This window comes from Scyliorhinus torazame, chromosome 2, assembly GCF_047496885.1.
Source record: "Scyliorhinus torazame isolate Kashiwa2021f chromosome 2, sScyTor2.1, whole genome shotgun sequence".
Classification (NCBI taxonomy): Eukaryota; Metazoa; Chordata; class Chondrichthyes; order Carcharhiniformes; family Scyliorhinidae; genus Scyliorhinus; species Scyliorhinus torazame.
Window position 1 is genome coordinate 204,597,307 of NC_092708.1, and position 27,665 is coordinate 204,624,971.

The 27,665-nt window shown below is 47.3% G+C and overlaps 1 protein-coding gene across 1 annotated transcript in view; it reads right to left on the minus strand.

Moving 5' to 3' along the window:
- ndufs1 (NADH:ubiquinone oxidoreductase core subunit S1) overlaps window positions 1-27,665 on the minus strand; it is an 81,754-nt gene that overhangs the window by 16,171 nt on the left and 37,918 nt on the right. The window contains exons 7-13 of the mRNA XM_072482921.1: window positions 24,010-24,140; window positions 22,610-22,795; window positions 12,927-13,061; window positions 11,568-11,682; window positions 9,765-9,910; window positions 4,263-4,391; window positions 722-851 (exon numbers count right to left, since the gene is read on the minus strand). Coding sequence (XP_072339022.1) covers window positions 722-851; window positions 4,263-4,391; window positions 9,765-9,910; window positions 11,568-11,682; window positions 12,927-13,061; window positions 22,610-22,795; window positions 24,010-24,140 — 972 coding nt within the window. The remainder of the gene's footprint in view (window positions 1-721; window positions 852-4,262; window positions 4,392-9,764; window positions 9,911-11,567; window positions 11,683-12,926; window positions 13,062-22,609; window positions 22,796-24,009; window positions 24,141-27,665) is intronic.

Below are 27,665 nucleotides of genomic sequence, written 5' to 3' on the forward strand. Positions count from 1 at the left end.
GCAGTTCTGACAGCATCTGTGGAGACAAAAGGGATCTAACGTTTCAAGTCTGGATGACTCTTTGTCAAAGACGTTTTGAGAAAGCATTTTCAGTTCAGTTCTGTTCTGGATGAAGCTGAGGCTACAAGTAAGGCAGTTTGTTCTCACTGTAGGTTAGTAAAAAGAGCTGAACAGTATTTAAAGCAGTGCAGATCTGTCTCAGAACAAAGGGGAGCTGAACCAAGCCGGCTAAAAACAGCTGCTGAAGACATACAGCTGGAGTTTCTGGGTCAGATCTTGTCTTTAAAGCAGTATCAAGAGATCTTTCTCAAATAGTATATCTGTAAAGCAAGTATTCTTCTGGTATTTATGGTAGATTTAGAGCGGAGATGGGTTTTTTTCTTGTTGTTTAAGTAAGAATAAAGATAGCAAGTAAGGGTTTTGTATTCACTGTGTTGAGTAGTATTGTTTAAAGGATAATTGTAAGCTATTTTCTATTGTGATATTAAAGATTTTAATACTGTGTTAATAATAAAGTTTGTTTTAATATACCATATTATTATTTTTTTCATGCAATCAATCCTGGAGCGAAGTATCCTTTCCTCACAGGAATGCAAAATTAAAATAAAATATTGGGGTTTCTGTCCAGTATCCTAGCCACTGCGGGTCTGGTCTGGGACCATAATAAATTGAAATATCAATACAAATAGTATGAACTTAACATAGTCAGGATAAGCTATACCTGGTTGAAAGGGTGCTTTCCTGAGGCGATCTCCTGCAACACCTGTGGAGAGTCCCCAAGGTGATCGTAGGTGTAGCTCAAATCCACATTTGCCCCAACTAAAGCCACTTGGAGATCATTGTGCACCCAGCTGTAAAAAGGCAGACATTTTGGAATGAAAGAAAGCACTTTATGGTATACTGCTGCATATCATCCGATTGCTTGGTCCCTAACTGTTTCAAAGAAACTGCAAACGAAAATACTAGAAATGTTGGTAAAGAAGCAATTGAAAGAATAACGAGGTGGGTGCAGATCGTTCAGAATTTCTCCACAGTTAGCATTTATTTTTTCTCAGAACCTTATCTGCTGCTGGCTGTTGGACATTATTCTCTGTGCTTATTCTCTCCCTGTCCCTCCAGCAGCCAGGGCAATTGGAAGTTTGCTGTGTGGAGAATGCAAAGGTTTTGCTGTGGTACATGAATAAATGTTAGATTGGCCAGGTGAGTGAAGGAAAAGGGGTGAAAACAATATAGTGAGCAGGGCAGCATTAGCACTGTTGCTTCAAAGCGCCAGGGTCTCAGGTTCGATTCCTGGCTTAGGTCACTGTCTGTGCGGAATCTTCACCTTCTCCCCGTCTCCATGGATTTCCTCCGGGTGCTCCGGTTTCCTCCCACAAGTCCCGAAAGACGTATTGTTAGGTGAATTGGACATTCTGAATTCTCCCTCAGGGTACCCGAACAGGCGCCGTAGTGCCTGGGGGATTTTCATAGTAACTTCATTGCAGTGTTAATGTAGCCATGATGTGGAGATGCCGGCTTGGACTGGGGTGGGCACAGTAAGAAGTCTTACAACACCAGGTTAAAGTCCAACAGATTTGTTTTGAATCACTAGCTTTCGGAGCACAGCTCCTTCCTCAGGCGAATGAAGAGGTGGGCCCAGAAACACATATATAGACAAAGTCAATGATGCGAGATGATACTTTAATTAAGTCTTTACAGGTCCAGACGGAGCGCCTGGAGAAAGTATCCTATTCCATCATTAGGAATCTCAAACAAATGCGGGGACACAACAAATATAGGACGACAGTCTTAAAGCGGTAATGTCACTGGACTACTAATCTAAAGGCCCAGACTAATGCTCTGGGGACATGGGTTCAAATCCCACCATGACAGCTGGCTGAATTTAAATTCAATTAAATAAACCTGGGGGCAGCAGGGTGGCGCAGTGGTTAGCACTGGGACTGCGGTGCTGAGGACCCGGGTGCGAATCCTGGCTCTGGGTCACTGTCCGTGTGGAGTTTGCACATTCTCCGTGTCTGCGTGGGTTTCACCCCCACAACCTAAAGATGTGCAGGTTAGGTGAATTGGCCACACTAAATTGCTCTTAATTGGGAAAAAAGATAATTGGGTACACTAAATTTACTTAAAAAAATTAAATAAACCTGGAATATAAAAGCGAGTCTCAATAATGGTGATCATGAAACCATTGTCAACTTTCGTAAAACCCTATCTGTTCACTAATGTCCTTTAAGGAAAGAAATCTGTCTCTCTTAGCTGATCTGGCCTACGTGTGACTCCAGACCACAGCAATGTGATTGACTCTCAACTGCCCTCAGAAACGGCCCAGCAGATGTGAGGAGAAGGGAGTGAGGGCATTAAAGGACTTGTATCTCAGGAGCCGGTTTGCGGGATTGATGGAGCTGGGGACGAAATATGGATTGGGGCAGGGGGAATATGCAGGTCCGAGATTTTGCTAAGAAGGAGATACAGAGCTTTCCGGTGGCGCTGGCCTCCGCACTGTTGGAGGAGGTGCAGACGACGGGAGAATGGAGAACGGGGCGGTGTCGGCGATTTACGGGGCGATTCTGGAAGAAAAGACGCCGCTAGAGGGGATTAAACAAAGTGGGAGGAAGAGTTGGGAGGGGAGAGGTTGTGGTGTGAGGGAGGGTGAATGCCTCAACTTTGTTTGCGAGGTTGGGGCTGATAGTGCTGAAAGTGGTGTATAGGGCGCACCTCACAAAGGCGGGGATGAGCCGACTCTTTGAGAGGGTAGAGGATATTTGTGAACGTTGCAGGCGGGGCCCCGCAAACCACATTCATACGTTTTGGGCCTGTCCAAAGTTGGAGGGGTACTGGGGGGAGATGTTCAGGGTAATTTCCAAGGTGCTTCATGTGAGGCTTGAGCCGGGTCTTCTGGAGGCCATATTCAAGGTATTGGATCGACCGGGTTTGGAAGCGGGTGCGGAGGCAGATGTTTTCGCCTTTGCCTAGCTGATCGCTCGAAGGTGGATCCTGTTTGGGTGGAGGTCAGTTTCTCCACCCTGTGCCCTGGCATGGCGGGGGGATCTGTTGGAGTTTTTAACACTCGAGAAGGTGAAGTTTGAGTTGAGGGGAAGGATTCTACAATTCATGGGTTTTGTTTATTATGCACTTTAAAGAATTGGATGACGTCGAACATTATACGGCGGGGGGTGGGGGTTGGACTGTGTACGTTCTTAGTGACTATGTATGGGTGGATGGTGAATTCTTGATTCCTTTTCTTTGATGCTTGTATTTAAAATGTTGAGGGTTGCTTGGGGGTTGGTGGGAGGAAGGAATTGTTGGCCAGGGCATTGACATTGTATTTGTTACCGTTGATTGTTTGTTAGTGCGTGTAAATTTGGATGAAAATGTGAAAAAGGGGGAGACTAAAAATATTTTAAAAAAGAAATTGGGCTCTGTTCAAAGGCAATTGGGGATAGGTGACAAAATGCTGACTTTGCAATTACATTTAGAAAATATCTAGCTTTGACAACGAGTGTCTGCAAAATATTCAAATGCTGCGTGTTGCAGAGGAATAAAAGGGAGAGAGGTCAAAATGGATTCTGATCCTGTTCCCAGAGAACAGCAATAGGAATCAGGCATTCGGGAACACGGGAGGTGAATCAATGCACCCCCACTGAAAGCTGCTAACTCTGTACAGATCAAGTGCTATTTTTGCAAAATCTTACACCCAGAGCATCAAACAGCTCAGCTCATATCGGAGATAAAGTTACGCTATTTTGTGGGCTGGTATCCTTAGGTCCAACCTCAAGTAAATGCTGGAGTAACCATGCACTGTTAATATTAATTAAAAAACATTAAAAAAAAAAAGTTTAGAGTGCCCAATTCATTTTTTCCAATTAAGGGGCAATTTAGCGTGGCCAATCCACCTACCATGCACATCTTCGAGTTGTGGGGCGAAAAGCACGCAAACACGGGGAGAATGTGCAAACTCCACACGGACAGTGACTCAAAGCCGGGGTCGAACCTGGGACCTCAGTTCTGTGAGGCAGCAATGCTAACCACTGCGCCACCGTGCTGCCCACAGCTAATATTATCATGTCAAAATAGCTCCAGTGCCTTGGACAAAAATTGATATCAGTGCAATTACATATGCAAATCTCAACAAGGTCTAACCAAAAAAAAAAGCACAAAATCAGAGGTCTACTAAGAGAAGCATTAACAAACCAAGAACAGAAGCCATTTACACCCAGTATATGCACGCTGCCCTCTGCCAATTAAGTGATCATTCACGAACTCACCTCTTTCTGACTCGAACATTGAAAAGTGGGGCTTCATAGCGTGGGTTGGTGCCGACCAGCAGCAGGACATCAGCCTCCTCCACTCCAGAGATTTTGGTGTTCAGCAAGTAGTTGGAGCGCAAATCGGTGCTGTTTGGAAATAGAAGGAAGTCAACCACTAAAGAAAACACTCGGTTTCACCTCACTTTCTACTTTTGTAAACATCCCATAGATTATGTTGATTGAGCTCGCTAAAAGAACAAAGAAAAGTACAGCACAGGAACAGGCCCTTCGGCCCTCCAAGCCCGTGCCGACCATGCTGCCCTGACTAAACTACAATCTTCTACACTTCCTGGGTCTGTATCTCTCTATTCCCATCCTATTCATGTATTTGTCAAGATGCCCCTTAAATGGCACTATCGTCGCTGCTTCCACCACCTCTTCCGGCAGCGAGTTCCAGGCACCCACTACCCTCTGTGTAAAAAACTTGCCTCGTACATCTCTTCTAAACCTTGCCCCTCGCACCTTAAACCTATGCCCCTAGTAATTGACCCCTCTACCCTGGGGAAAAGCCTCTGACTATCCACTCTGTCTATGCCCCTCATAATTTTGTAGACCTTTATCAGGTCGCCCCTCAACCTCTGTCGTTCCAGTAAGAACAAACCGAGTTTATTCAACCGCTCCTCATAGCTAATGCCCTCCATACCAGGCATCATCCTGGTAAATCTCTTCTGCACCCTCTCTAAAGCCTCCACATCCTTCTGGTAGTGTGGCGACCAGAATTGAACACTATACTCCAAGTGTGGCCTAACTAAGGTTCTATACAGCTGCAACATGACTTGCCAATTCTTATACTGAATGCCCCGGCCAATGAAGGCAAGCATGCCGTATGCCTTCTTGACTACCTTCTCCACCTGTGTTGCCCCTTTTAGTGACCTGTGGACCTGTACACCAAGATCTCTCTGACTTTCAGTACTCTTGAGGGTTCTACCATTCACTGTATATTCCCTACCTGCATTAGACCTTCCAAAATGCATTACCTCACATTTGTCCGGATTAAACTCCATCTGCCATCTCTCTGCCCAAGTCTCCAAACGATCTAAATCCTGCTGTACCCTCTGCAGATGACTGGGCACTGCAGATTGTTCTAAAGGATTATCCTTTCCATTATAAATATAGGATCACTTTTAAGTGGTCATCTTTTTCTTACCAACAGTCCCTGTGTCAAATGTCCCCATCAGCTTTTTATAAAACAGCCTTTCTATCCAGCTGTCAGCTTACGTCTATCTCCCTCCTAGGAATCGAGGGAAAAAGAAGCCTGTTTCCACCACACTGTCTTTAACTCTCACTCAACCATCTTCAGGTGACTCACCCTCCCTTAGCCTCTGGTTGGCACCCTGGTGGCGGGTTGGTTATTTTGTTTGCAATTTATTCATTCTTGGGATGCAGGCAATGCTAGCAAGGCTAGCATTTATTACCAACGACACTCAAGAAGCTCGACACCATCCAGGACAAAGCAGCCCGCTTAATTACTATCCCTTCCACAAACGTTCAAATCCTTCACCACCGACAAACAGTGGCAGCCATGTGTACCATCTACAAGATGCACTGCAGTAATTCACCAAGGTTCCTTAGCCAGAATCTTCCAAACCCACAACCACTACCATCTAGAACAATGTTCTTCAAACTCAAGGGCGCGACCCGCGGGTGGGTGTCGGGAGGGTCGCGGAGCTGTCCTTTGCGGCGCTCCCGATCGCGCAAATCCCCGCGCAGCAGCCGGCTTCTAATAACGCCGGCTGCAAGCGGCCTTTAAAATGGCCGCAAGTATGTTAAAAAGATTCGGCCGCAGCTTTTTGTTTTACAGGTTTGGGGTTATTTTATTCATTTTATTTGTCTTTTTTTCATTTATTTTATTCATTTTATTTTTTTTTACAAGTTCGGGGAGGGGGTTTATTGAATAAACTTTTACGGAACAAAATGCAGAACTTTGGACAGATGGAGACTCCATACTTTCTGACACTGGAAGGCTTCACCTTCATCCAGCAGGTTCCATTGGAGGAGCGTGTACGAGTGCCAAAGGGACCCAAAACCATTTCCTCAATTTTTATCAGCAGCGAACAAGGACAGAGAAATTGGTGGGTCGCGAAGGTCGACCGGCGTGGGTCGCGAAGGTCGGCCGGCGTGGGTCGCGAAGGTCGGCCGGCGTGGGTCGCGAAGGTCGGCCGGCGTGGGTCGCGAAGGTTGGCCGGTTGGTAAAAATGGGTCCCCGGAAAAAAGGTTTGAAGAACACTGATCTAGAAGGACAAGAGCAGCAGATACCTGGGATCACCACCACCTGGAGGTTCCCTCCAAGTCACTCACCATCCTGACCTGGAAATATATCACTTTTCCGTCACTGTCACTGGGGCAACATCCTGAAACTCCCTCCCTAATAGCACAGTAAGTGTACCTACACTTAAGAACAGCAACAGTTTAAGAAGGCAACTCACCATCACCTTCTGAAGGGCAACTAGGGATGGGCAATAAATGCTGGCCGAACTAGTGACGCCAACATCCTGAAAATGAATTTAAAAAAAATAAATTTAAAAAAAATTTAAAAATCGCAAATTATCCTCGGAGGTAATGCTTCTTGATCTGTTACTGCCTGTATGACAAAGTTGTTCCTACGGTGCTGCTCAGGAGGGATTTCCAGGATCTGAAGGAGATATTCAATTCATGGTGGGGAATTTGGCGATGGCAGAGCTGATTATACCATGGAGAAGTGGTTGCACAAGAAACCCTGAGTTCAAATCCTGTGATGTCAAGCTGTGAAAAATTCAATACATTGGCTAGTTTGTGGAATGGCAGCAGACAAAACGGCCATGAAAGATGCAGGATTAAGGTAAAACCTAACTGGTTCACTTATGTCCTTCAGGAATGGCATCCTATCACCAGTAATCCGATCTGGTTTACACATAATCATAGGGTACATTGTTCCAACAGTCGGGGAAGTGCCCACCATAATCACCTTCCCAGGAATGGGCAATGAACACAGCCAAAACAAAAGAGTGTGGTGGAGGAGAAAGGTGATCAGGGTAGGCAGGAATGTCGGGTTGAGGTCACAATCAGATCAGTGGAGGAGGAACTTCTTCACCCAAGGTTATAAATCTGTGGAATTCCCTGCCCAGTGATGCAGTTGAGGCTACCTCATTGAATGTTTTTAAGGCAAAGATCTTGGGTGGGATTCTCCGAGCCCCCGTCGGGTCAGAGAATCGCTGCCAAATTCACCGGCGCCGGGATTTGGCGGGGGCAGGAATCGCACTGCGCCGGCTGCTGGCAGCGCCCCTCCCCCGGCGATTTTCCGGCCCGTGATGGGCCGAGTGGCCGCCCGCTTTTGGCCGGTCCCACCGCCGTAAATTAGAGTAGGTACTTACCAGTGGGACCTGGCTGAGCGGGCGGCCTCCGGGATCCTCGGGGGGGGGGGGGGGGGGGGGGGATCTGGCCCCGGGAGGTGCCCCCATGGTGGCCTGGCCCGCGATCGGGGCCTACCGGTCCGCGGGCGGGCCCGTGCCGTGCGGGCACTCTATTCATCCGCGTCGCCTGCTGTGGTCATGCGAGGGCCGACGCAGAGATGAACCCCACCCTGCGCATGCACTGGGATGGCGCCAGCACACGCTCCCACGCATGTGCCAACTCGCACCGGCTGGCGGAGGCCCTGCGGCGCCAGTTGGCGTGGCGCCAAGCCCCTTCCCCACCAGCCGGCGCGATGCAAACCACTCCGGCGCCAGCCTAGCCCCTGAAGTCCGCACCTTTGGGGCGACCCGACGCCGGAATGGTTCACACCACTCCTCGGCGTCGCAGTTGCCCACCTCGCCGATTCCCGCAGAATCCTGCCCATAGATTTTTGAACAGCACGGGCAGCACAGTGGTTAGCACAGTTGCTTCACAGCGCCAGGGTCCCAGGTTCGATTCTTGGCTGGGTCACTGTCTGTGAGGAGTCTGCACGTTCTCCCCGTGTCTGCGTGGGTTTCCTCCGGGTGCTCCGGTTTCCCCCCACAGCCCAAAGATGTGCGGCTTAGGTGGATTGGCCATGCTAAATTGCCCTTAGTGTCCAAAAAATGTTAAGTGGGGGTTATTGGATTACGGAGATAGGGTAGATACGTGGGCTTCAGTAGGGTGCTCTTTGTAAGGGCCGGTACAGACTCGATGGGCCGAATGGTCTCCTTCTGCATTGTAAATTCTATTATTCTAAAGGTAGCACGGTAGCACAATGGTTAGCACTGTTGCTTCACAGAACCCGGGTTCGATTCCTGGTTTGGGTTACTGTCTGTGCGGAATCTGCATGTTCTTCCAGGTGCTCTGATTTCCTCCCACAAGTCCCAAAAGACGTGCTAATTAGATGAATTGGACATTCCAAATTCTCCATGAGTGTCGCCGAACAGGGGTGACGAGGGGATTTTCACAGTAACTTCATTGCAGTGTTAATGTAAGCCTACTTGTGACAATAATGAAGATTATTATTTTTTAAAAATTGAGGGTTATGATGAGCGGGCGGCTAAGTGGAGCTGAGTTCACAAAAAGATCAGCCATGGTCTTATTGAATGGCGGAGTAGGATTGAGGGGCCAGATGGTCTACTCCTGCTCCTCGGTCTCATGTTCTTATTAATCTTCTGACTCAGATGCAAGAGTGTCATCAACTGACACTTCAACTCAACAGCATCTGACTGAAAGGAGAAGCAGCCCATCAATGTGCCAGTGCATGGATGGGATGGTTGTTGGATGCAGGTCTGATCCCGGAGTTCTTCACTTGTCAGCAGGGCAGGAAGAAGAGGGTGGAAAATAACAGCAAGAAAAATGAAATCTCAGAGTACTCTTGTAATTCTGGTCATGCTACACAGCAGCACAAGTCTAAAGGCAGACTACATACCTGCTTCCCCCAGACAGAAAGTTCTGTGGATAACTTTAGAGATTCACAAAGCCGACCTAGTAAATCACCTGCCTCCCACTTGGAACAGACCAGTAGATCTACATCAGTCAGGAGAGAGGGGGCTGAAATGGCATTGGATCTGAGCTGACAATTGCACAGAAAGGTGACTTTAGTCATGATCTGCTCCTTTCTTGGCAGGCAATCAGCAGCAGAAACCTTCCATTGTTACAGTATAACTGATACAAATTCTCCTTTTACTAGTGAGCTGAAGTTCAGCTTCACATCTCTTCACCCCTCCCCTCCGCCCCAGATACATACACACAAAATATATCAGGGAACAGCTGACCCCATGAATGGGTATAGGGAGCTACCATGAACTGACAAGGTAGTAACCAATTCTTGTCATTGGAGGGAGGTAACTTTCTACTGTTCCGTTTCCAACATCACTGCAGTGAGCACACTTCATTGGCTGGAGAACACTTTGGGAAATCCAATGATTTTGAAAAGACACTTTGAAAGGAACATCGGAAAGAACGAACAGTGCAACTTGTGACAAACCATTTTGGATTTATCAGATCGGTACTGTATGCTCCAATACAGTGCAACTGCAACCTTACCCAGCTCCGGCCATCGGGAAGATCTCCTCTGTGCACAGTGCGTCGCTGTTTAACCCGTTGACGAAGTCCTTCAGGGCCACAAGAGCCTCGGCATCAGCCATTCCTCCAGCAATAGCGGCCACACCTTTAGCGTGCACTCCCTGCAACTGCAGCCACAATATTAATATTTAAATAGTCAGGGCTGGGTGTGGGGAAGGAAAAACATCCTGGATTTCATAGAATCATACAGCACCGGAGGCCATTCAGCCCATCACACTTGGGCCACATCTTTGAAAGAGCTATCCAATTAATCCCACCCCCTGCTCTTTCCCCATAACAGGGCAGCTTCTCCTTTTCAAATACATTTCCGATTCTGTTTGAATGTTACTTTTGAATCTGTTTCCACTACCCTTTCAGGCAGCGCATTCCAGATCAGAACAACTCGCTGGCTGAACAAAAATAAACACCGCTGTTTCTCCTGCCAATTATCTTAAAATTATTGTCTCTGTGAAGTGTTGTTATAAATGCGAAACCAATAAATAGACTTTAAAAAAAAATTATGTTCTCTGGTAAACAACCGTCAGGCCTGTGGAAACAGCTTCTCCCAATCTACCCTACCAAATACCAAAAAACGTGTCGCAATTTTAGATCTATTAAATCTTCACTTTATTTTTCTTTTAAAATCTTGTGTCAGCAAGAATAGCCGTGGTTCTGTACATCCAGATGGGAAACTCTTCTCCCTTCGCCGAAAGCATGCAGCTGACCGTGTGACAGCTCTCTGCTCATTCAGATCAATGCAAATTGGTTTTAACAAAAGAGTTTGCTGATTGTATCTGAATAAAAGTGGTGTACTCAGACATGTCAGCAGGCTTGTTTCACACATGCACACAGTAGTACTATTACATACTTCCCCTATCACTCACCACCCCTCTTCACCCTTCTCTGGTTTAGGGCTTGGCAATAACTAGCAACTGGTGGTGACAGGTGTATCCACTGGGATATTTGAATACCTGAGGGTAGGCTGGAAAGATGGGGGAAATTTAAGCCGTTTACTGTACCATGTTTGATCTTGAAGTGGACCTCTCCTCTGCACATACTTCCAGAGGTTCGACAATTTGAAGACATAGCCTACAGTGCTGAAGTGACAGAAATCGGGAATACTCAAGAGGCCAGAATTGGATAACGTGGAGAAGCGCTTCTCAAACGTTTATGCTTGAAGGACCCCCTTTGAAATGGATTAGCAATCACGGATCCCCATTTAAATTCTAACAGTATTTAAGAATCATAATACTGGAGTGTTGGACATAAAGTTTCTTCATAATGCTTTTATGAAAACAGACACCAGGAAGATGCGTTTACCAGCTTTTCACAACAGAGACTGCCTATCCATGGCAGGGACACAGACAATAAGAGTCTGAAGAACCCTGGGGAAGTGGTAAGAGAGCAGGGGCCCAGAGAAAACATCAGGGTACAGCTGTAGCCCAATGGAAGCACAGCATGCCTCTGGCTGCCAGTCCTTTGGTTACTCCTGACCACGGCACTCCTCAGCAGCCAGCCCTGAAAAGTGTCCATTGACCTGCAAGGATCTGTTGATACACCAATATGAAAACTATTGTCATATTGGGTCTCGGGGAACTGCGGGGTTGGGTAGGCTACAAGATAGGAAAGGATGAGGCAAGAGAGGCATTTGATACAAGAATAATATGTAGAGTTTCTGTCGGATCAATTGCAGTGTTCTCCACTCCAGAACATCATCTTCAATCTCCCACACCACAATGTTTGATGAACAGGTTCAGATCAATGTAACACGCAGCAGTTTCTTACCGCTTCAGCAATTTGGGTTAATGCCTCTTCCCAGGATGCAGATACCAGCTGCCCTTTAGAACCCCTGACCATGGGAACAATTAAGCGCTGACGCTTAAGACCATCGTAGGAAAACCTGCAGAGCAGGACAGGTAAAGTTAAAAATTATATCCATTTTCAAATTAAATAAATCAATAAGATCCTGCCAAAAATCAGATCAGTGTATCAAAGAACTGAGAGCAGAGAGGTTTGCTGCTCATTTCATGTTTCTTCATTCCTTTACTGTTATGCATTACCTGTCTGGAATAAGATTTATGTTACGAACCACTGCATCACGTTAAACCAATACCATGCAAATTTACCAATAATTGTATACTATCCATCCAGCCACATGGTTCGAGAGCCGAGCGATTGGTGATATGTGGACACGCTGGAGGAGTGGAGTTGTTCTTGAGAGGATTTAACCGAGGTGTGTAAAATCATGAAGCATTTAGATAGAGCCAACCAAGACAAACTGTTTACAATGGCTGAAGAGTCAATAACTAGAGGGCAGAGATGTAAAATGATTGACAAAAGAACTAGAGACGGCATGAGGAAATTCTATTGCCCAGTGAGTGGTCAGGATTTGGAATGCACTGCCTGATACATGGACACAGATTCAGTTGCAATTTCCAAAAGGGAATTTGGTAAATACATGAGGGAGAAAAGAATTGCAGGGATATGGGGAAGGTGGAAGTGAGTGGGACTGTTTGGAATGCTCTTTGAAAGAGTCACCATTGTCTCAATGGGCTGTATAGCTTGGTTCTATGCTACTATGTATGATTCAATAGTCTAACAAATGTCAGGTTCCTCTCCATGGGCCAGAAAGAGCTTGACAGGCAATTAAGTTCTTTTGAAGTGCAGTCACTGTGCAGCCAATTTGTGCACATCAAGCTCCGACAAAGAACAATACAATGACCAGATACTCTGTTTTCAGTTGTAGTTGAGACAGCAATGTCGGCCAGAACATGAGGGAGAACTCCTTTCTTTGGAATATGCCATTAAATATTTTACATCCACCTAAGAGGGGGGGGGGGGGGGGAAATTTGGTTTAATGTTCCACCTGAAAGCTGGCACCTCCCACGTGCACGTCTTCCTCAGTGCCGTGATGAAATGTTAGCCAGATTTTGTGCTCAAGACTTTAGAGTGAGACTTGAACCCACCACCTTCTGGCACAGAGTCGAGGGTGTTACACTTGGGCCATGCTGGCACCTGGAGGGGGGAGATTGCTCTTCCACCTCACTTTTTCACATGAGGTTCCTAATCCGTGTCAATTCAGAATTGGGGGACTTTAAGAGCAATACTTTGTACAAAACACCCCATCCAGTTAAAATCCATCACCTAGTTTTATCAGAGATCCACTCTTCATTCACATCTTCATTTAACCGTGGCAGGATTCTCATCACTTCCCCAGTTCGCGTGCTCACGACGATATTGCTTCCGATGGCATCCATCACATCAATGGATTCTGTCTTCCTGTTGTAAAAGAATTATGACAAAGGTAAATACAGACTTGCAGACTATATCCTTATCTGTGGGCATTTTGGGTTGAGGAACCGTGACTAGACTGGAGCATTAAGCTCACCAAACACATCTTATTCTTAAACAGGTCCTGAAAACACAACATATCGTAGTGAAACTATACACAACACCACAGTCAGATAGACCACCATATCATTTTGATGCTTTCACTATGGTTGGATTCTTTATGTTGATTCCCAATCTTGAGGTTTCCCATGCCACTGTAGGTGGTATACAACTCACTGACATGTTCTCGTGTGAAGTGAAATTTCAACTCTTATGAATGATATATGGAGGGACTTCCGGTGGCTGCCATGGAGTGAGTGGTCGCTTATTTGGTAGTTCCCGCTCGTGGTGGACCTTTGGGACCTTTTTCCCTGATGTATAGGGGATTTGTTTGTCAAAACAGGAGATTGGTGAGGTAGAGGAGAAGGATTCCCCACCAGTGTTTGGATTCGTGGACCAGGAGTGGTCTGAAAAGGAGAGATCGTTGGTCAAAGAAGGGAGTGGAGTCTGCAGCACAGAAAAATATGGCGGAGGGTCAGGGACTGAAATTGCCAGCCCAGTGGTCAACGGAGCAGCTGGTGGACTTTCTCCAGGAGAGCTTTGCTCAGCAAAGAAAAGAGTACCTGAATCCGATTAAGATGGGGATTGACCGTGTGAAGCAGAGATTGGAAGCCCAGGGCCAGGCGATTAAGAAGGTGGAAGAGGCGGTTGCTGAGCATGATGACCAGCTGGCCGCTATGGCGGCGGAGATGGGGCTGTTGAAAGACCACCAGAAAAGGCTGCAAGAGAAAGTGGAGGATCTGGGAAACAGGTCGCGCAGGCAGAACTTGAGGATCGTGGCCTCCCGGATGGCAGCGAGGGATCGGATATTGGGGCATATATGGCGCGTATGTTTGAGAAGCTGCTGGGGGAATGTGCGTTTACTCGACCTTTGGAAGTGGACAGGGCGTACAGAGCGCTGATGAGGAAGCCGCTGAGGAATGAGCCACCGAGGGCGACGGTGGTACCGGTTTCTGGACAAGGAACAGATCGTGAGGTGGGTCAAACAGACGAGGAGCTGCAAATGGGAAGATAACAAGCTGCGTATTTACCAGGACTTGGGTGCGGATGTGGCCAAAAGAAGGGCGAGTTTCAATAAAGTGAAATCGGCCCTCTTTAAAAAGGGGGTGACGTTCGGCATGCTGTACCCAGCTCGTTTGTGGGTCACTTTTGTGGGCCAAGAACTTAATTTTGGATCGCCAGATGAGGCGGTGCACTGGCAGTTGATGGTGGACATGGAACTTGGGGGCAAGTAATTGTGTCCGTATTCTGCTGCCAAATTTCTTTTTGGGTTTTGTATGTGTTGTAATGTTTGCATATGTATGTTCGAGTGGGGGGGGGGGGGGGGAGATAAGTGGGGGGCAGGTTGCTTGGTGCCATGTGCTGGGGCTACAAGGCTTGCTGGGTGGGCTAGCTCACAGAAGCGCAGTGGGGGGGGCGAGCAGGTTTGTTGAGGGGGGTTGGGATGGTTATTTTGTTATTTGGCCACAGGGGGGGGGTTATTCTGCTGACAGTGGAGGGACTGGCGCCGTGGAGACAAATTGGAGGTCGATGACGGTGGGCGCCCGAGGGCTGGCCTGAGGAGGCGCAGGACGAGGGCTGGCCTAAGAATGGTGATGGTTGATTGGCGGGGGAGGGGGTTGTGTCCCCCGACCAGGCTGATCACATGTAAGCAAGAGGGCTGAATGGGCTGGTCAAGAGGGCTCGCGTGTTCGCGCATTTGAAGAGTTTGAAGGTGGACGTGGCAATGCTACAGGAGACACACCCGAGGGTAGTGGATCAGACTAGGCCGAGGAAGGGGTGGGTCGGGCAGGTATTTCATTCGGGCTGGACTATAAAACTAGGGGGGGGGGGGGGGGGGGGGGGGGGGGGGGAGCGATCTTGATCAATAAGTGGGTATCATTCGAAGTAGTGAGCATAGTGGCGGATTCGGGTGACAGGTACGTTATGGTGAGTGGGAAGCTGGAGGGGATGCTGTTGGTATTAGTGAATATTTATGCACCAAACTGGGACGACGTGGAGTTTATGAGATGCGTGCTGGGGAAGATCCCAGACCTGGACTCACATAGGCTGATCATGGCGGGGTATTTAATACGGTTATAGATCCGAGGCTGGATCGGTCGAGTTCGAGGACAGGGAGGATGCCAGCCGTGGTGAGGGAGCTAAAGGGGTTATGGAACAGATGGGAGGGGTAGATCCGTGGAGGTTCGGACGACCAAGGGCAAAGGAATTTTCTTTCTTCTCCCATATACACAAAGTGTACTCCCGGGTTGATTTGGCCGTTTTGGATAGGGCCTTCCTGGCGGGGGTGGTGGATGCCGAGTATGCAGCGATTGTTGTGTCGGACCATGCCCCACACTGGGTGGATTACGGGAGAGCAAGGAGGGGGGCCAGCGACCGCAATGGAGAATGGATGTAGGACTGTTCGCGGATGAGGAACCATCACCATTCTTAGGCCAGCCCTCGTCCTGCGCCTCCTCAGGCCAGCCCTCGGGCGCCCACCGTCATCGACCTCCAATTTGTCTCCGCGGCGCCTGTCCCTCCGCTGTCAGCAGAATAACCCCCCCCCCCCCCCCGTGGCCAAATAACAAAATAACCATCCCAACCCCCCTCAACAAACCTGCTCGCCCCCCACTGCGCTTCTGTGAGCTAGCCCACCCAGCAAGCCTTGTAGCCCCTGCACATGGGCGGGTGAGGGAGGCCATCCAAAATTATTTGGAGATAAATGACACAGGGGAAGTTTCGGCAGCAACGGTATGGGAGGCGCTGAAGGCAGTAGTTAGGGAGGAGCTGATTTCGATACAGGCTCATAGGGAGAAGGTGGAGCGGGCAGAAATGGATAGGCTGGTTAGGGAGATACTCCAGGTGGATAGAAGATACTTGGAAGCCCGGAGGCGGGACTGTTGAAGGAGCGGCAGAAGCTGCAAATGGAGTTTGGGCTGATGCCAACAGGGGTGGCGGTGGGGCAGTTGAGTAAGGCGAGGGGGCAGTTGTGCAAGGCGAGGGGGGGGATGGTATATGAGTATGGGGAGAAGGCCAGTAGGATGCTAGCACACCAGCTCGGAAGGGGGAGGCGGAGAAGGGAGAGAGGAAGAGTGAAGGATAGAGGGAGGAACACAGTCTTGGATCCAGTGGGGTGAATGGGGTGTTCAAAGAATTTTACAGTCGATTGTATGAGTCGGAGACCCTTGCTGGGGCGGGGGGGGGGAGGGATGAGGCAATTCTTGGAGGGTTTGGAGTTTCCGAAGTTGGAGGAAGGGTTGGTGGAGGGGCTGGGCGCCCCGATCGGGATTGTGGAAGTAGTAGAGGGATTGGAGGCCATGCAGTCGGGCAAGGCCCTGGGACCAGACGGTTACCCAGTGGAATTTTATAAGACGTTTTCTAGGGTGCTGGGTCCACTGCTGGTGAGGGCATTTAAAGAAGCAAGGGAGCTGGGTGTTCTTCCCCTGACAATGTCACAGGCTTCGATCTCATTGATCCTGAAGCGGGAGAAGGACCCAGAACAATGCAGGTCATACAGACCAATCTACCTACTAAATTTTAAAGCCAAAATGCTGGCCAAGAGTTTGGCCTCGAGACTAGCGGATTGTGTACCGGTGGTGATAGGGGAGGACCAGATGAGATTTGTCAAAGGCACGCAGTTAACGGCCAACATTGAATGTCATCATGATGCCCTCCGAGGGGAGGGAGGCGGAGGTAGTGGTCGCTATGGACACGGAGAAGGCCTTCGACCGGCTGGAGTGGGAGTATTTGTGGAAGGTACTGGGGCGGTTTGGGTTTGGAAAGGGCTTTGTAAACTGGGTCCGGTTATGCGGATCTTAGGGGAATTTGGCTGGTTCTCAGGATATTAAGTGAATATGGGGAAAAGTGAGGTTTTTGTGATTCAGGCGAGGGGGCAGGAGAGGATACTGGGGGAGTTGCTGTTCAAAGTAATAGGAGGAAGTTTTCAATACTTGGGAGTCCAGGTGGCACGGGCATGGGAGCAGTGACATAAATTAAATCTGGCCTGGTTAGTTGAGCAAATGAAGGAGGACTTTCGGAGGTGGGATATGCTCCCGTTGTCACTGGCGGGGAGGGTGCAGACGTAAAGATGACGGTTCTTCCGAGATTTTTGTTTGTTTTCCAGTATCTCACTATTTTTATACCAAAGGCCTTTTTAAAGCGGGCTAATGCGGTGATTTCTGAGTTTGTATGGCCGGTTAAACCCTGCAAATAAGAAAAGTGCTGTTGGAGCGGAGCCAGGGGGGGAATTGGCCCTACCGAACTTTAGGAATTACTACTGGGCGGCAATAGCTATGATCAAGAAGTGGGTAGTGGGGGAGGGGGTCGGTATGGTAGCAGGTAGAGGTGGCATCATGTAGGGGTACAAGTTTAGTAGCACTGGTAATGGCACCTCTGCTATTCTCGCCGCCCCTGTACTCAACAAGCCCGGTGGTGGTGATGGCTCTGAGAGTTTGGGGACAGTGGCGGAAGCATATGGGAGTCGAGGGAGCATCGGTGTGGGCTCTAATTTGTGGCAATCACCGGTTTGTCCCGTGGAGGTTGGATGCAGGGTTTCGGAGGTGGCAGAGAGCAGGTATTGAGAGACTGGGAGATTTGTTTATTGATGGGAGCTTTCTTTGTTTGGAGGATCTGGAGGAGGAGTTCGAATTGCCGGGTGGGAATGTGTTTTGCTATCTGCAGGTGAGGGACTTTGTGCAAAGGCAGGTTTTGACCTTTCCGCTTCTACCGCCACAGGGGATACAGGACAAGGTAGATTCAAAAACGGGAGTGGGGTAGGGAAGGTTTCGGAAATTTATAAAGAGCTCATGGTGTGGGAGGGAACCCAGATAGGGGAGGTAAAGTGGGAAGATGAGCTGGGTAAGGAGCTAGAGGCAGTTCCGTGGGAGGATGCACTGAGTAGAGTCAACATGTCCTCATCATGTGCCAGGCTCAGCCTGATACAATTCAAGGTGGTTCACCAGGCACACATGACCGGGGCCCGGATGAGAAGATTTTTGGGGTAGAGGACAGGTGTGTGAGGTGTACAGGAGGGCTCGCAAATCTTGTCCACATGTTTTGGGCATGTCCGAAGCTCAGGGATTCTGGCAGGGATTTGCCGATGTCATGTCCACGGTGCTAAAAACAAGGGTGGCACCGAGTCCAGAGATGGCGATCTTTGGAGTGTCGGAAGACCCGGTTGTGTTCAGGGTGCGAGAGAGGCTGACGCTTTGGCCTTTGCCTCCTTGGTAGCCTGGAGACAGATCCTATTAGCGTGGAGGGACTCGGAACCCCCAAAATCGGGGGTATGGGTTAGCGACATGGCTGGGTTTCTCAGGCTTGAGAACATTAAATTCGCCAGAGAGGATCAATGTTAGGGTTCGTCCAGCGGTGACAGCCGTTTATCGACTTCTTCGGGGAAAACTAAACTGTTAGCAGATACAATAAGGGGGGGGGGGGAGGGAATAAGGGGGGGGAAATTTAGAGTACCCAATATTTTTTTCTCCAATTAAGGGGCAATTTAGCGTGGCCAATCCACTTAACCTGCACACCTTTGGGTTGTGGGGGTGAAACCCACGCAGACACGGGGAGAATGTGCAAACTCCACACGGACAGTGACCCAGGGCCTGGATTCGAACCTGGGTCCTTAGCGCTGCAGTCCCAGTGCTAACCATTGCAAAACGCGCCGCCCCTAGTTTAGTTCAATTTAGGAAGGATCAGCGAGAGGAGATGGAGGGTCTTGGGGATTGTGGGCATAAGCTATGTTGGTGGGGTATGGTTGTTGGTTCGGGGGGGGTTACGCACTGAATTATGTTTACGTTTGTATTTGTATCTTTTGTTGTTATAAAATCATAAATGCCTTAGTAAAATGTTTGTTAAAAAAAAAGAATGATATATGGAGACTAAAAGAGTTAAGTTACGAGGACAGGTTTCATAGGCTAGACTGTTAATCCTTTGAGTGGAGAATATTACGGAGTGATCTTAAAGAGGTGTTCAAAACTATTAAAAATGTTGATAGGGAAAATAGACAAAGTATTTCCTCTGGTGGGGTAGTCCAGAACAAGGGGCCATGACTTTAAAATTAGATGAGAGATCATTCAAGGACGATGATGATGATTCAAGGAAGCAATTCTTCACAGAAACGGTCAACTTATCATTTTAGAACTAGGCTTCTTGAATAACAAAATACTGCGAAGACAGGAACGATTGAATGAGGGAATTGTTACTTTTACAGAGCCAAACAAAATGGTAATGGGGCATAAGAGAAATGAACAAACTGGAATGCTGCTATAAGAAAGTAAAAACAAGAGAAAAACCAAAACATGCAAAAAAAGAAAATAAAGGAGATTATTATCTGAAACTGTTGAATTCAGTGTTGAGTTGGGAAGGCTGCAAAGCGCATTATCGGTAGATAAGGTGTTTCTTGAGCTTATGTGGAGCTTCACTGGAACAGTGCAGCAAGTTGTCAACATGAGGGCTGGGTGGAGAATTAAAATGACATGCCACCTGAAGCTCGGGTGAATTGAAGTTAGTTGAACTCAAGTGTTCCACGAAGTGACCACCCATCTGTGTTTGACCTCCCAATGTAGAGACGACCAATTTGAGAGCAGCGAATACAGTATATTAAATTGAAAGAGGTACACATGAACCATTGTTCTCCCTGGAATGAGTGTGGGGGCGATTGAGGAGTGAACCAGGGTATCACAGAGGGAACAGTCTCTTCAGAAAGCTAAAAGCGTAGCAGAGGGAATTATATGTTTGGTGGTTGAATATGGAGGCCGATGGGGTGGAAAGGGAGGACAAAAGGAACCCTATTGTGGTTTTGGGAGGGAGGGAGGGGAAGGGGCGAGAACAGAAGGGTAACATGGTGGCCACAGCCGCTGGCCCTGCCAACCATGGTTGTTGGGTGCTGGGGTGGAGGTCATCCTCAGTTGAGAAAAAAAGACAACACCTCAGAAGCAATGGTATGGAAGGTTGCATCTTCAGAACTGATGATGTGACAGGGACAAAGTAACTGGGAAACTAGAAAAGCTACACCCTCTAAGAATGCTTATGAAGAAGTGTAGTCGAGTAGCTATGGGAGTCAGTGGGCTTACAATAAAATTAGTTGATAGCCTACTGCCAGAAATGGAGACAGAGCAGTCAAGGAAGGAAAAGGAAGAGTCAGAGATGGATCACGTGAAACTGAGAGAAAGGTAGAAATTGGAATCGAAGTTGATGAAGTTTTCCAATTCAGGGTTGAGAGCAAGACACTGCATGGATAGTCAGCTGAGGGGAGAGGGGATTTCATATAGCATTGGAACAACAAATGTTCCACATATCCCACAACAAGCAGACTTAACCAAGACCCATGTGGGTACCCATAGCAACACTGTTTAAATGGAGGAATGATGTGGAGATGCCGGCATTGGACTGGGGTGAGTACAGTAAGAGGTTTTACAACACCAGGTTAAAGTCCAACAGGTTTGTTTCGATGTCACTAGTTTTCGGAGCGCTGCTCCTTCCTCAGGTGAATGAAGAGGTATGTTCCAGAAACATATATCTAGACAGATTCAAAGATGCGTGAATTGTGTCAAGGCAGGACAGTTGGTAGGATTTCACAGGCCAGATGGTGGGGGATGAATGTAATACGACATGAATCCCAGGTCCCGGTTGAGGCCGCACTCATGTGTGCGGAACTTTGCTATAAGCTTCTGCTCGCCGATTCTGCGTTGTCTTGGAGAACGCTTCCCCGGAGATCAGAGGCTGAATGCCCTTGACTGCTGAAGTGTTCCCCGACTGGAAGGGAACATTCCTGCCTGGTGATTGTCGCGCGATGTCCGTTCATTCGTTGTCGCAGCGTCTGCATGGTCTCGCCAATGTACCACGCTTCGGGACATCCTTTCCTGCAGCGTATGAGGTAGACAACGTTGGCCGAGTCGCACGAGTATGTACCGCGTACCTGGTGGGTGGTGTTCTCACGTGTAATGGTGGTATCCACGTCGATGATCTGGCACGTCTTGCAGAGATTGCCATGGCAGGGTTGTGTGGTGTCGTGGTCACTGTTCTGAAGGCTGAGTAGTTTGCTGCAAACAATGGTTTGTTTGAGGGTGCGCGGTTGTTTGAAGGCAAGTAATGGGGGTGTGGGGATGACCTTGGCAAGATGTTCATCTTCATCGATGACGTGTTGAAGGCTGTGAAGAAGATGTCGTAGTTTCTCCGCTCCGGGAAAGTACTGGATGACGAAGGGTATTCTGTCGGTTATGTCCCATGTTTGTCTTCTGAGGAGGTCGGTGCGGTTTTTTGCTGTGGCGCGTTGGAACTGTCGATCGATGAGTCGAGCGCCATATCCCGTCACGATGCTCCACTTCTCCAGCTTCCACCCTAAACACATTAAAGAAGCCATCCCCTATGGACAAGCTCTCCGTATACACAGGATCTGCTCAGACGAGGAGGAGCGTAACAGACATCTACAGACGTTGAAAGATGCCCTCGTACGAACGGGATATGGCGCTCGACTCAAAGTAGAAATTGTTCAATGAAAGAAGAATTTTTAGCCAGGCAGAGAATGGTGGTGGTCATAGCAAACAAATTGGGTTTCCGTTCAAGGTGGAAGCAGAGAGCCCTCAGAACGCCCTTCGAGTGATGGAGGTGTAGAGAAATTGGGCATCCATGATGAAAGGAAATTCCTGGGGGCAGGAAATGGGTAACTTTTAAAGTAATGGAGTGCATCAGATGTAGATGGGCAGAGACTGGACAAGGAGAGAGAAAAATAGTCATAGCAGGAAGAAATCAGTTCAGTGGGGCAGCAACGGGCAGAAGAGGTCTATCATGACAGTCTTGTTTATTGATATTGGAAAGGAGGTGGAAGCGAACTCGAGAGGGCTGGGAACTATGAGGTGGGATGTCAGTGGTGAAGAGGTCAATGACTGTTCTGGAAACAATGTACTGATGGTAGATGGTGGGGATCATGGTCCAAAGGAAGGTAGGAAGAAGATGGATTTTTGTTGGGTAAGATTTTTACAGGATATGGAACCAAGAAGGTAAATGGAATTAAGTTGCAGATATGGTAAAACAGGCTGTATAGTGTAATTTGTTCCGATGTTCTTCACTAGGTTGACAAATAATTGGTGTATCCTTGTACCCCTAACAGTACATGGTACACTGCATCAGCAACCCCAACCCATGTTGCTGTGTATGCAGTAGGAATGTAGAAACATGCATGGGCGGCACAGTGGCTAGCATTGCTGCCTATGGCGCTGAGGACCCGGGTTTGATCCCGGCCTCGGATCACTGTCTGCATGGGGTTTGCACATTCTCTGGTGTCTGCGTGGGTTTCACCTTCCCAACCTAAAAATGTGCAGGTTAGGTGGATTGGCCATGCTAAATAGTCCTTTAATTGGAAAAACAAAAGTGGGTACTCCAAATTTATGAAAAAAAAAGTAGAAACATGCATAACTACAAGGGTGTAGTAACTGGCAATTGAAGAAATACTGCACCTGGTCTCCCAAGGTCTGGAAGTAAAGGCATAAGGTTTAGATGTCAAAGCTCCGACAGGGCAAAGGTCAATGATGTTCCCTGACATTTCGGACATGAACATCTTCTCAATGTACGTGCCAACCTGCATCTCATTTCCTCTCCCTGTGGTGCCCAGGTCATCCACACCTGCCACCTCACTGGCAAACCTGTAGAAGAATTAGAGTTACATTTTTCATCTGTATGATTGTGTTCAGAAAAGTGAAGGGAAATTGGACAGTTCCCCATTTTTCCCAATGCCCGTAACTAATAAGGATTCCCCTTAAGGTATTGCACAGGTTGTAAATGCAGAAACCACGTAACTCCTCCCCCCAACTCTGCCGCCCATGATCACACTAAGTACAGTGTCTGAGCTGCAACAATTGTGAAGTGCATGTTTTGTTATGACTGTGCCATGGATGACAAATTCCTTATTCAGCCACAAAATTGAAAATGAGATGTTTCCTGACAATGCAAAATTACTCCACAGAAATTGCAGTGTATTTTTTTTCTGCTTGTGTGCAGGTTTGTGTCCTAAGGCTACAAAGTCTAATGGTCAAGAAAATTAGCTCGAGTTCATTCATGATTTTTGATACATCCCTAATACTGAGATGCAGAAACTATTGTAAAAGAAAAAAAACAATATTTATGGATCGCTTTTCATGATCACATAATATCCCAAAACAGTTCACAGCCAATGAAGTATTGGAGTATCTGTTATAATGTGGAAAATATGGCAGCCAATTTGTGCTCCCACAAGAGAAATGGGAAAGTGATCAATTTATTTTAATGGTATTCGCTAAATTAAGGGATTAATATTTTTAGGCCACCTGAAAAAACTTTGCTGAGCTTCAAAATAGTGTCCTGGGATCTTTCACATCCATTTGAAAAGGCAGATGGGGGCAGCACAGTGAGGCAGTGGTTAGCACTGCTGCCTCACGGCACCGAGAACCCGGGTTCAATCCCGGCCTTGGGTCACTGTCTGTGTGGAGTTTACACATTCTCCCGGTTTCAGTGTGGGTCTCACCCCCACAACCCAAAGATGTGAGGGTAGGTGGATTAGCCACGCTAAATTGCTCCTTAATTGGAAAAATTAAAAAAAGGCAGATGGGTCCTTGTTTTAATATCGCAGCTGAAAGATGGCACTTCCAACAAAGTAGCACTCCCTCAGTGCTGCACCGGAGTATCAGCGTACATGTTGTATCCAGAGTCTGCAGGTGGATTTCAGAGGAATATATGCCACCACTGATCCACAGCCAACACATTACAGTTAGGGTCCATTTCTTGCCTTAGTTGACAGCAACGACATTTTCACAGACTTCTGGTCTATAAGGATGTGTACAACAGTAGGCAGTGTGTTCATAAAGTGTCTGTGTGCAGTTACCTGATGCAGCGCGTGCAGTGGATACACCTAGTCATTATTGTTTTCACAAGAGGCCCAATGTTCTTGTCCTCTACAGCTCTCTTGCCCTCTGTAAATCTGCTCCGGTCACTGCCGAACATCATTGACTGATCCTACACCAATCGCAATTATTGCCAAGAAATATAAAATAGAAATGGCAAGTCAGCAAGTAATGTATAGAACACAAATCGAATGGCTGGAACTATTAGACTGAGTCTGACAGATTTAAAATACGATAACTGCATCTACTTCTTGCCTGCATTGTCTAATTTCCCATTTCATGTCTTTTCTGCCGAGGTAAATTTGTAATATTATTACAGCACCTCCACTGGTGGGGAGTACAATTACAGCACAACACATTTACGTAAGCAGTTTCCATTATAAATTGAAACATTGAGTTGACAGGAAATGTATGCAGATGGAAGGCTTTTTATTTTTTTTTCTTTATAAAAAATAAATTTAGAGTATCCAATTAATTTTTTCCAATTAAGGGGCAATTGAGTGTAGCCAATCCAACTACCCTGCACATCTTTAGGTTGTGGGGATGAGAACCACACAGACACGGGGAGAATGTGCAAGCTCCACACAGACAGTGACCCGAGGTCGGGATCGAATCCGGGTCCTCGGCGTCGTGAAACAGCAGTGCGAACCACTGTGCCACCGTGCTGCCCAAATGGAAAGTTTAAAATTTTTTTTACAGTACCCAATTAAATTTTTCCAATTAAGGGGCAATTTAGCATGGCCAATCGACCTACCATGCACATCTTTGGGGTGTGGGGGTGAAACCATGCAGACACGGAGAATGTACAAACTCCACACGGACAGTGACCCAGGTCTGGGCTCGAACCTGGCTCCTTGGCGCCGTATGCAGCAGTGCTAACCACTGCGTCACCGTGCTGCCCGAGATGGGAGGATTTTAATAATTATATAAATTTGTGACCCCTGAAACGCCATGGTATTCAACCATGTGGCTTCTGAAGGCAAAATGCTTAATTACCACCATTGCAACTAATCAAACTTATCTGCAACACTCATTTGAAATTAATTTTATCTTAAAGAATGTCATTCAATTCTGGTGGATTTACATTCAACAGACAGTTTTAATATCCTTAAGATTATTCTTATTAGCTCCTTCATAGAAATAGGCTTTTAAAAAAATATATATATATTTTATTAAAGTTTTCAAACATAATTTTTCCCCGTTACAAATCAACAAAAACGGTAACATGATAACTGATAGATAACAGGGTTTAAATAAAATAGTGAACTAACAACATAACACAAAATAGTGCTCCCCCCCGCCCCTTCACCCCCTCTAGAACAAAAACAATTTAACCCCCCCCCTCTGGGCTGCTGCTGCTGGCTAACGTTCCACTAGATAGCCGAGAAACGGTTGCCACCGCCTGGAGAACCCCTGAGCTGATCCTCTCAACGCAAACTTCATCCGCTCCAGTTTTATGAACCCTGCCATGTCGTTTATCCAGGCCTCCACGCCAGGGGGTTTCGCTTCCTTCCACATGAGTAAAATCCTTCGCCGGGCTACTAGGGACGCAAAGGCCACAATATCGGCCTCTTTCGCCTCCTGCACTCCCGGCTCATCCGCTACCCCAAATATAGCTAACCCCCAGCTTGGCTTGACCTGGACCTTCACCACCTTCGAGATCACTCCCGCCACTCCCTCCTCAATCTCCTCCCCGAGCTCTTCTTCCCATTTTCCTTTCAGTTCTTCTACCAGCTCCTCCCCCTCTTCTCTCATCTCCCGGTATATTTTGGACACTTTGCCCTCCCCGACCCACACCCCCAAAAGCACTCTATCCTGGATCCCCTGTGTCGGGAGCAGCGGAAATTCCCTCACCTGTTGTCTCGTGAATGCCCTCACCTGCATATACCTAAAGATATTCCCCGGAAGCAGCTCATACTTTTAGAAATAGGCTTTAACAAGACAACTGTTAACGAGGTTATTGACTAATGCCTTCATTGCCTCATTCTGCACTAAGTTCATTCTGAAAACGGTCAGAATTTCTAAATAGTATTCTTGGAAAAAATTGAACAATTCCACCCATTTAGTACTTTCTTTCGTCCTTTCCCTACAGCTTCAGCTCTCCTCCAAAACACTCTACACCTTTGCTGAGCACTCTGCTGATGCTGTTCTTTCAAGTGGTGCTTGGAGAACTCCAGTTTCAAGTTACTTGCTGTGAATTGTCCTTCATTTGTGGCCAAGAACTCAGTATCCGTTTTGTACAGTCAACTGATGGGGCAGTTGAGATAGCGTATTCATTGGGCAAACATCTCAGATACTAGTAGTGTTTTAGCACTCCGAGGGAACATACATAAGGAATAAAATACTGCAAATGCCTCAGTTATACTTGTAAAGAAATAAAGATTCACAATTTGTCATAAATGATGACAAACACAGGAACAGGAGTAGACTATTGAGCCTCCTGTAACTGTTCCCCCATTCAATTAGATGGGGCGGCACGATGGCACAGTGGTTAGCACTGCTGACTCACAGCACCAGGCACCCAGGTTTCATTCCGACCTTGGGTGTCGGTGTGGAGTCTGCTCCCAGTATCTGCTTAGGTTTCCCCCGGGTGCTCCGGTTTCCTCCCACAGTCCAAAGATGTGCAGGTTAGATGGATTGGCCATGATAAATTGCCCTTAAGTGTCCAAAGGTTGGATGGGGTTGCGATGATAGTGTGACGGAGTGGGCGTGAGTGGGGTGCTCTTTCCAAGGGTCTATGAGACTTGATGGGCCAAAGGTCTCCTTCTGCACTGTAGGCATTCTGTGAATAGTTGATCTTCATCTTAATTCCATTTACCCACTTGGTCCTGTCACCATTCCTTTTTTTTTTCTAATTAAGGGGCAATTTTAGCGTGGCCAATTCACCTCCCCAACACATCTTTTTGAGTTGTGGGGGTGAGACCCACGCAGACATAGGGAGAATGTGCAAACTCTACATGGACAGTGATCTGGGACCAGGCCCGAACTCGGGTCCTCGGTGCCGTGTGGCTGCAGTGCTAACTGTTGCATCACCGTGGTGCCCCTGTCACCACTCCTTAACAAACCTATATCAATCTTGGTTTTGAAACATGTAAATGCCCTCCAACTTCAAGTTTTTTTTGGGGGGGGGGGTGGAAAAGAGAATTCCAGAATCCCACTACTGTTCCTGACTTCACCCCCCTAATGGCCAGCTCTAATTTTAAGGTAACGCTTTGCTGTGGGCTCCATAAGAGAAAATACCTTCTCAAACCCTTCAATCACCTTTTCCGCCTCAATAAGATCACCCTTTCATTTTCAATACTCAAGGAAACACAAGTCTGTAATCTATCATCATTTGAACAATTTTAGTCCTGGCATCATTTATTGAAAACATATGAATACCTGACACCACTGACAACATTATTGTACATGCCCCCTGAACAGGCAAATCAAGACCATTCGCACAAAGCATGCTAACCTCATTACTCAGCATGAATAAACACTGGAACCTTCAGCACTGGGTGTATTTGTTTATTTTCTGGGGGTTAAAACCGATTCTCTTGAATAATGCCACACAGAGATTGGGAGACAATCTCACTTTAAAATTTTATTTTGAGTACCCAATTTTTTTCTCCCAATTAAGGGGCAATTTTAGAGT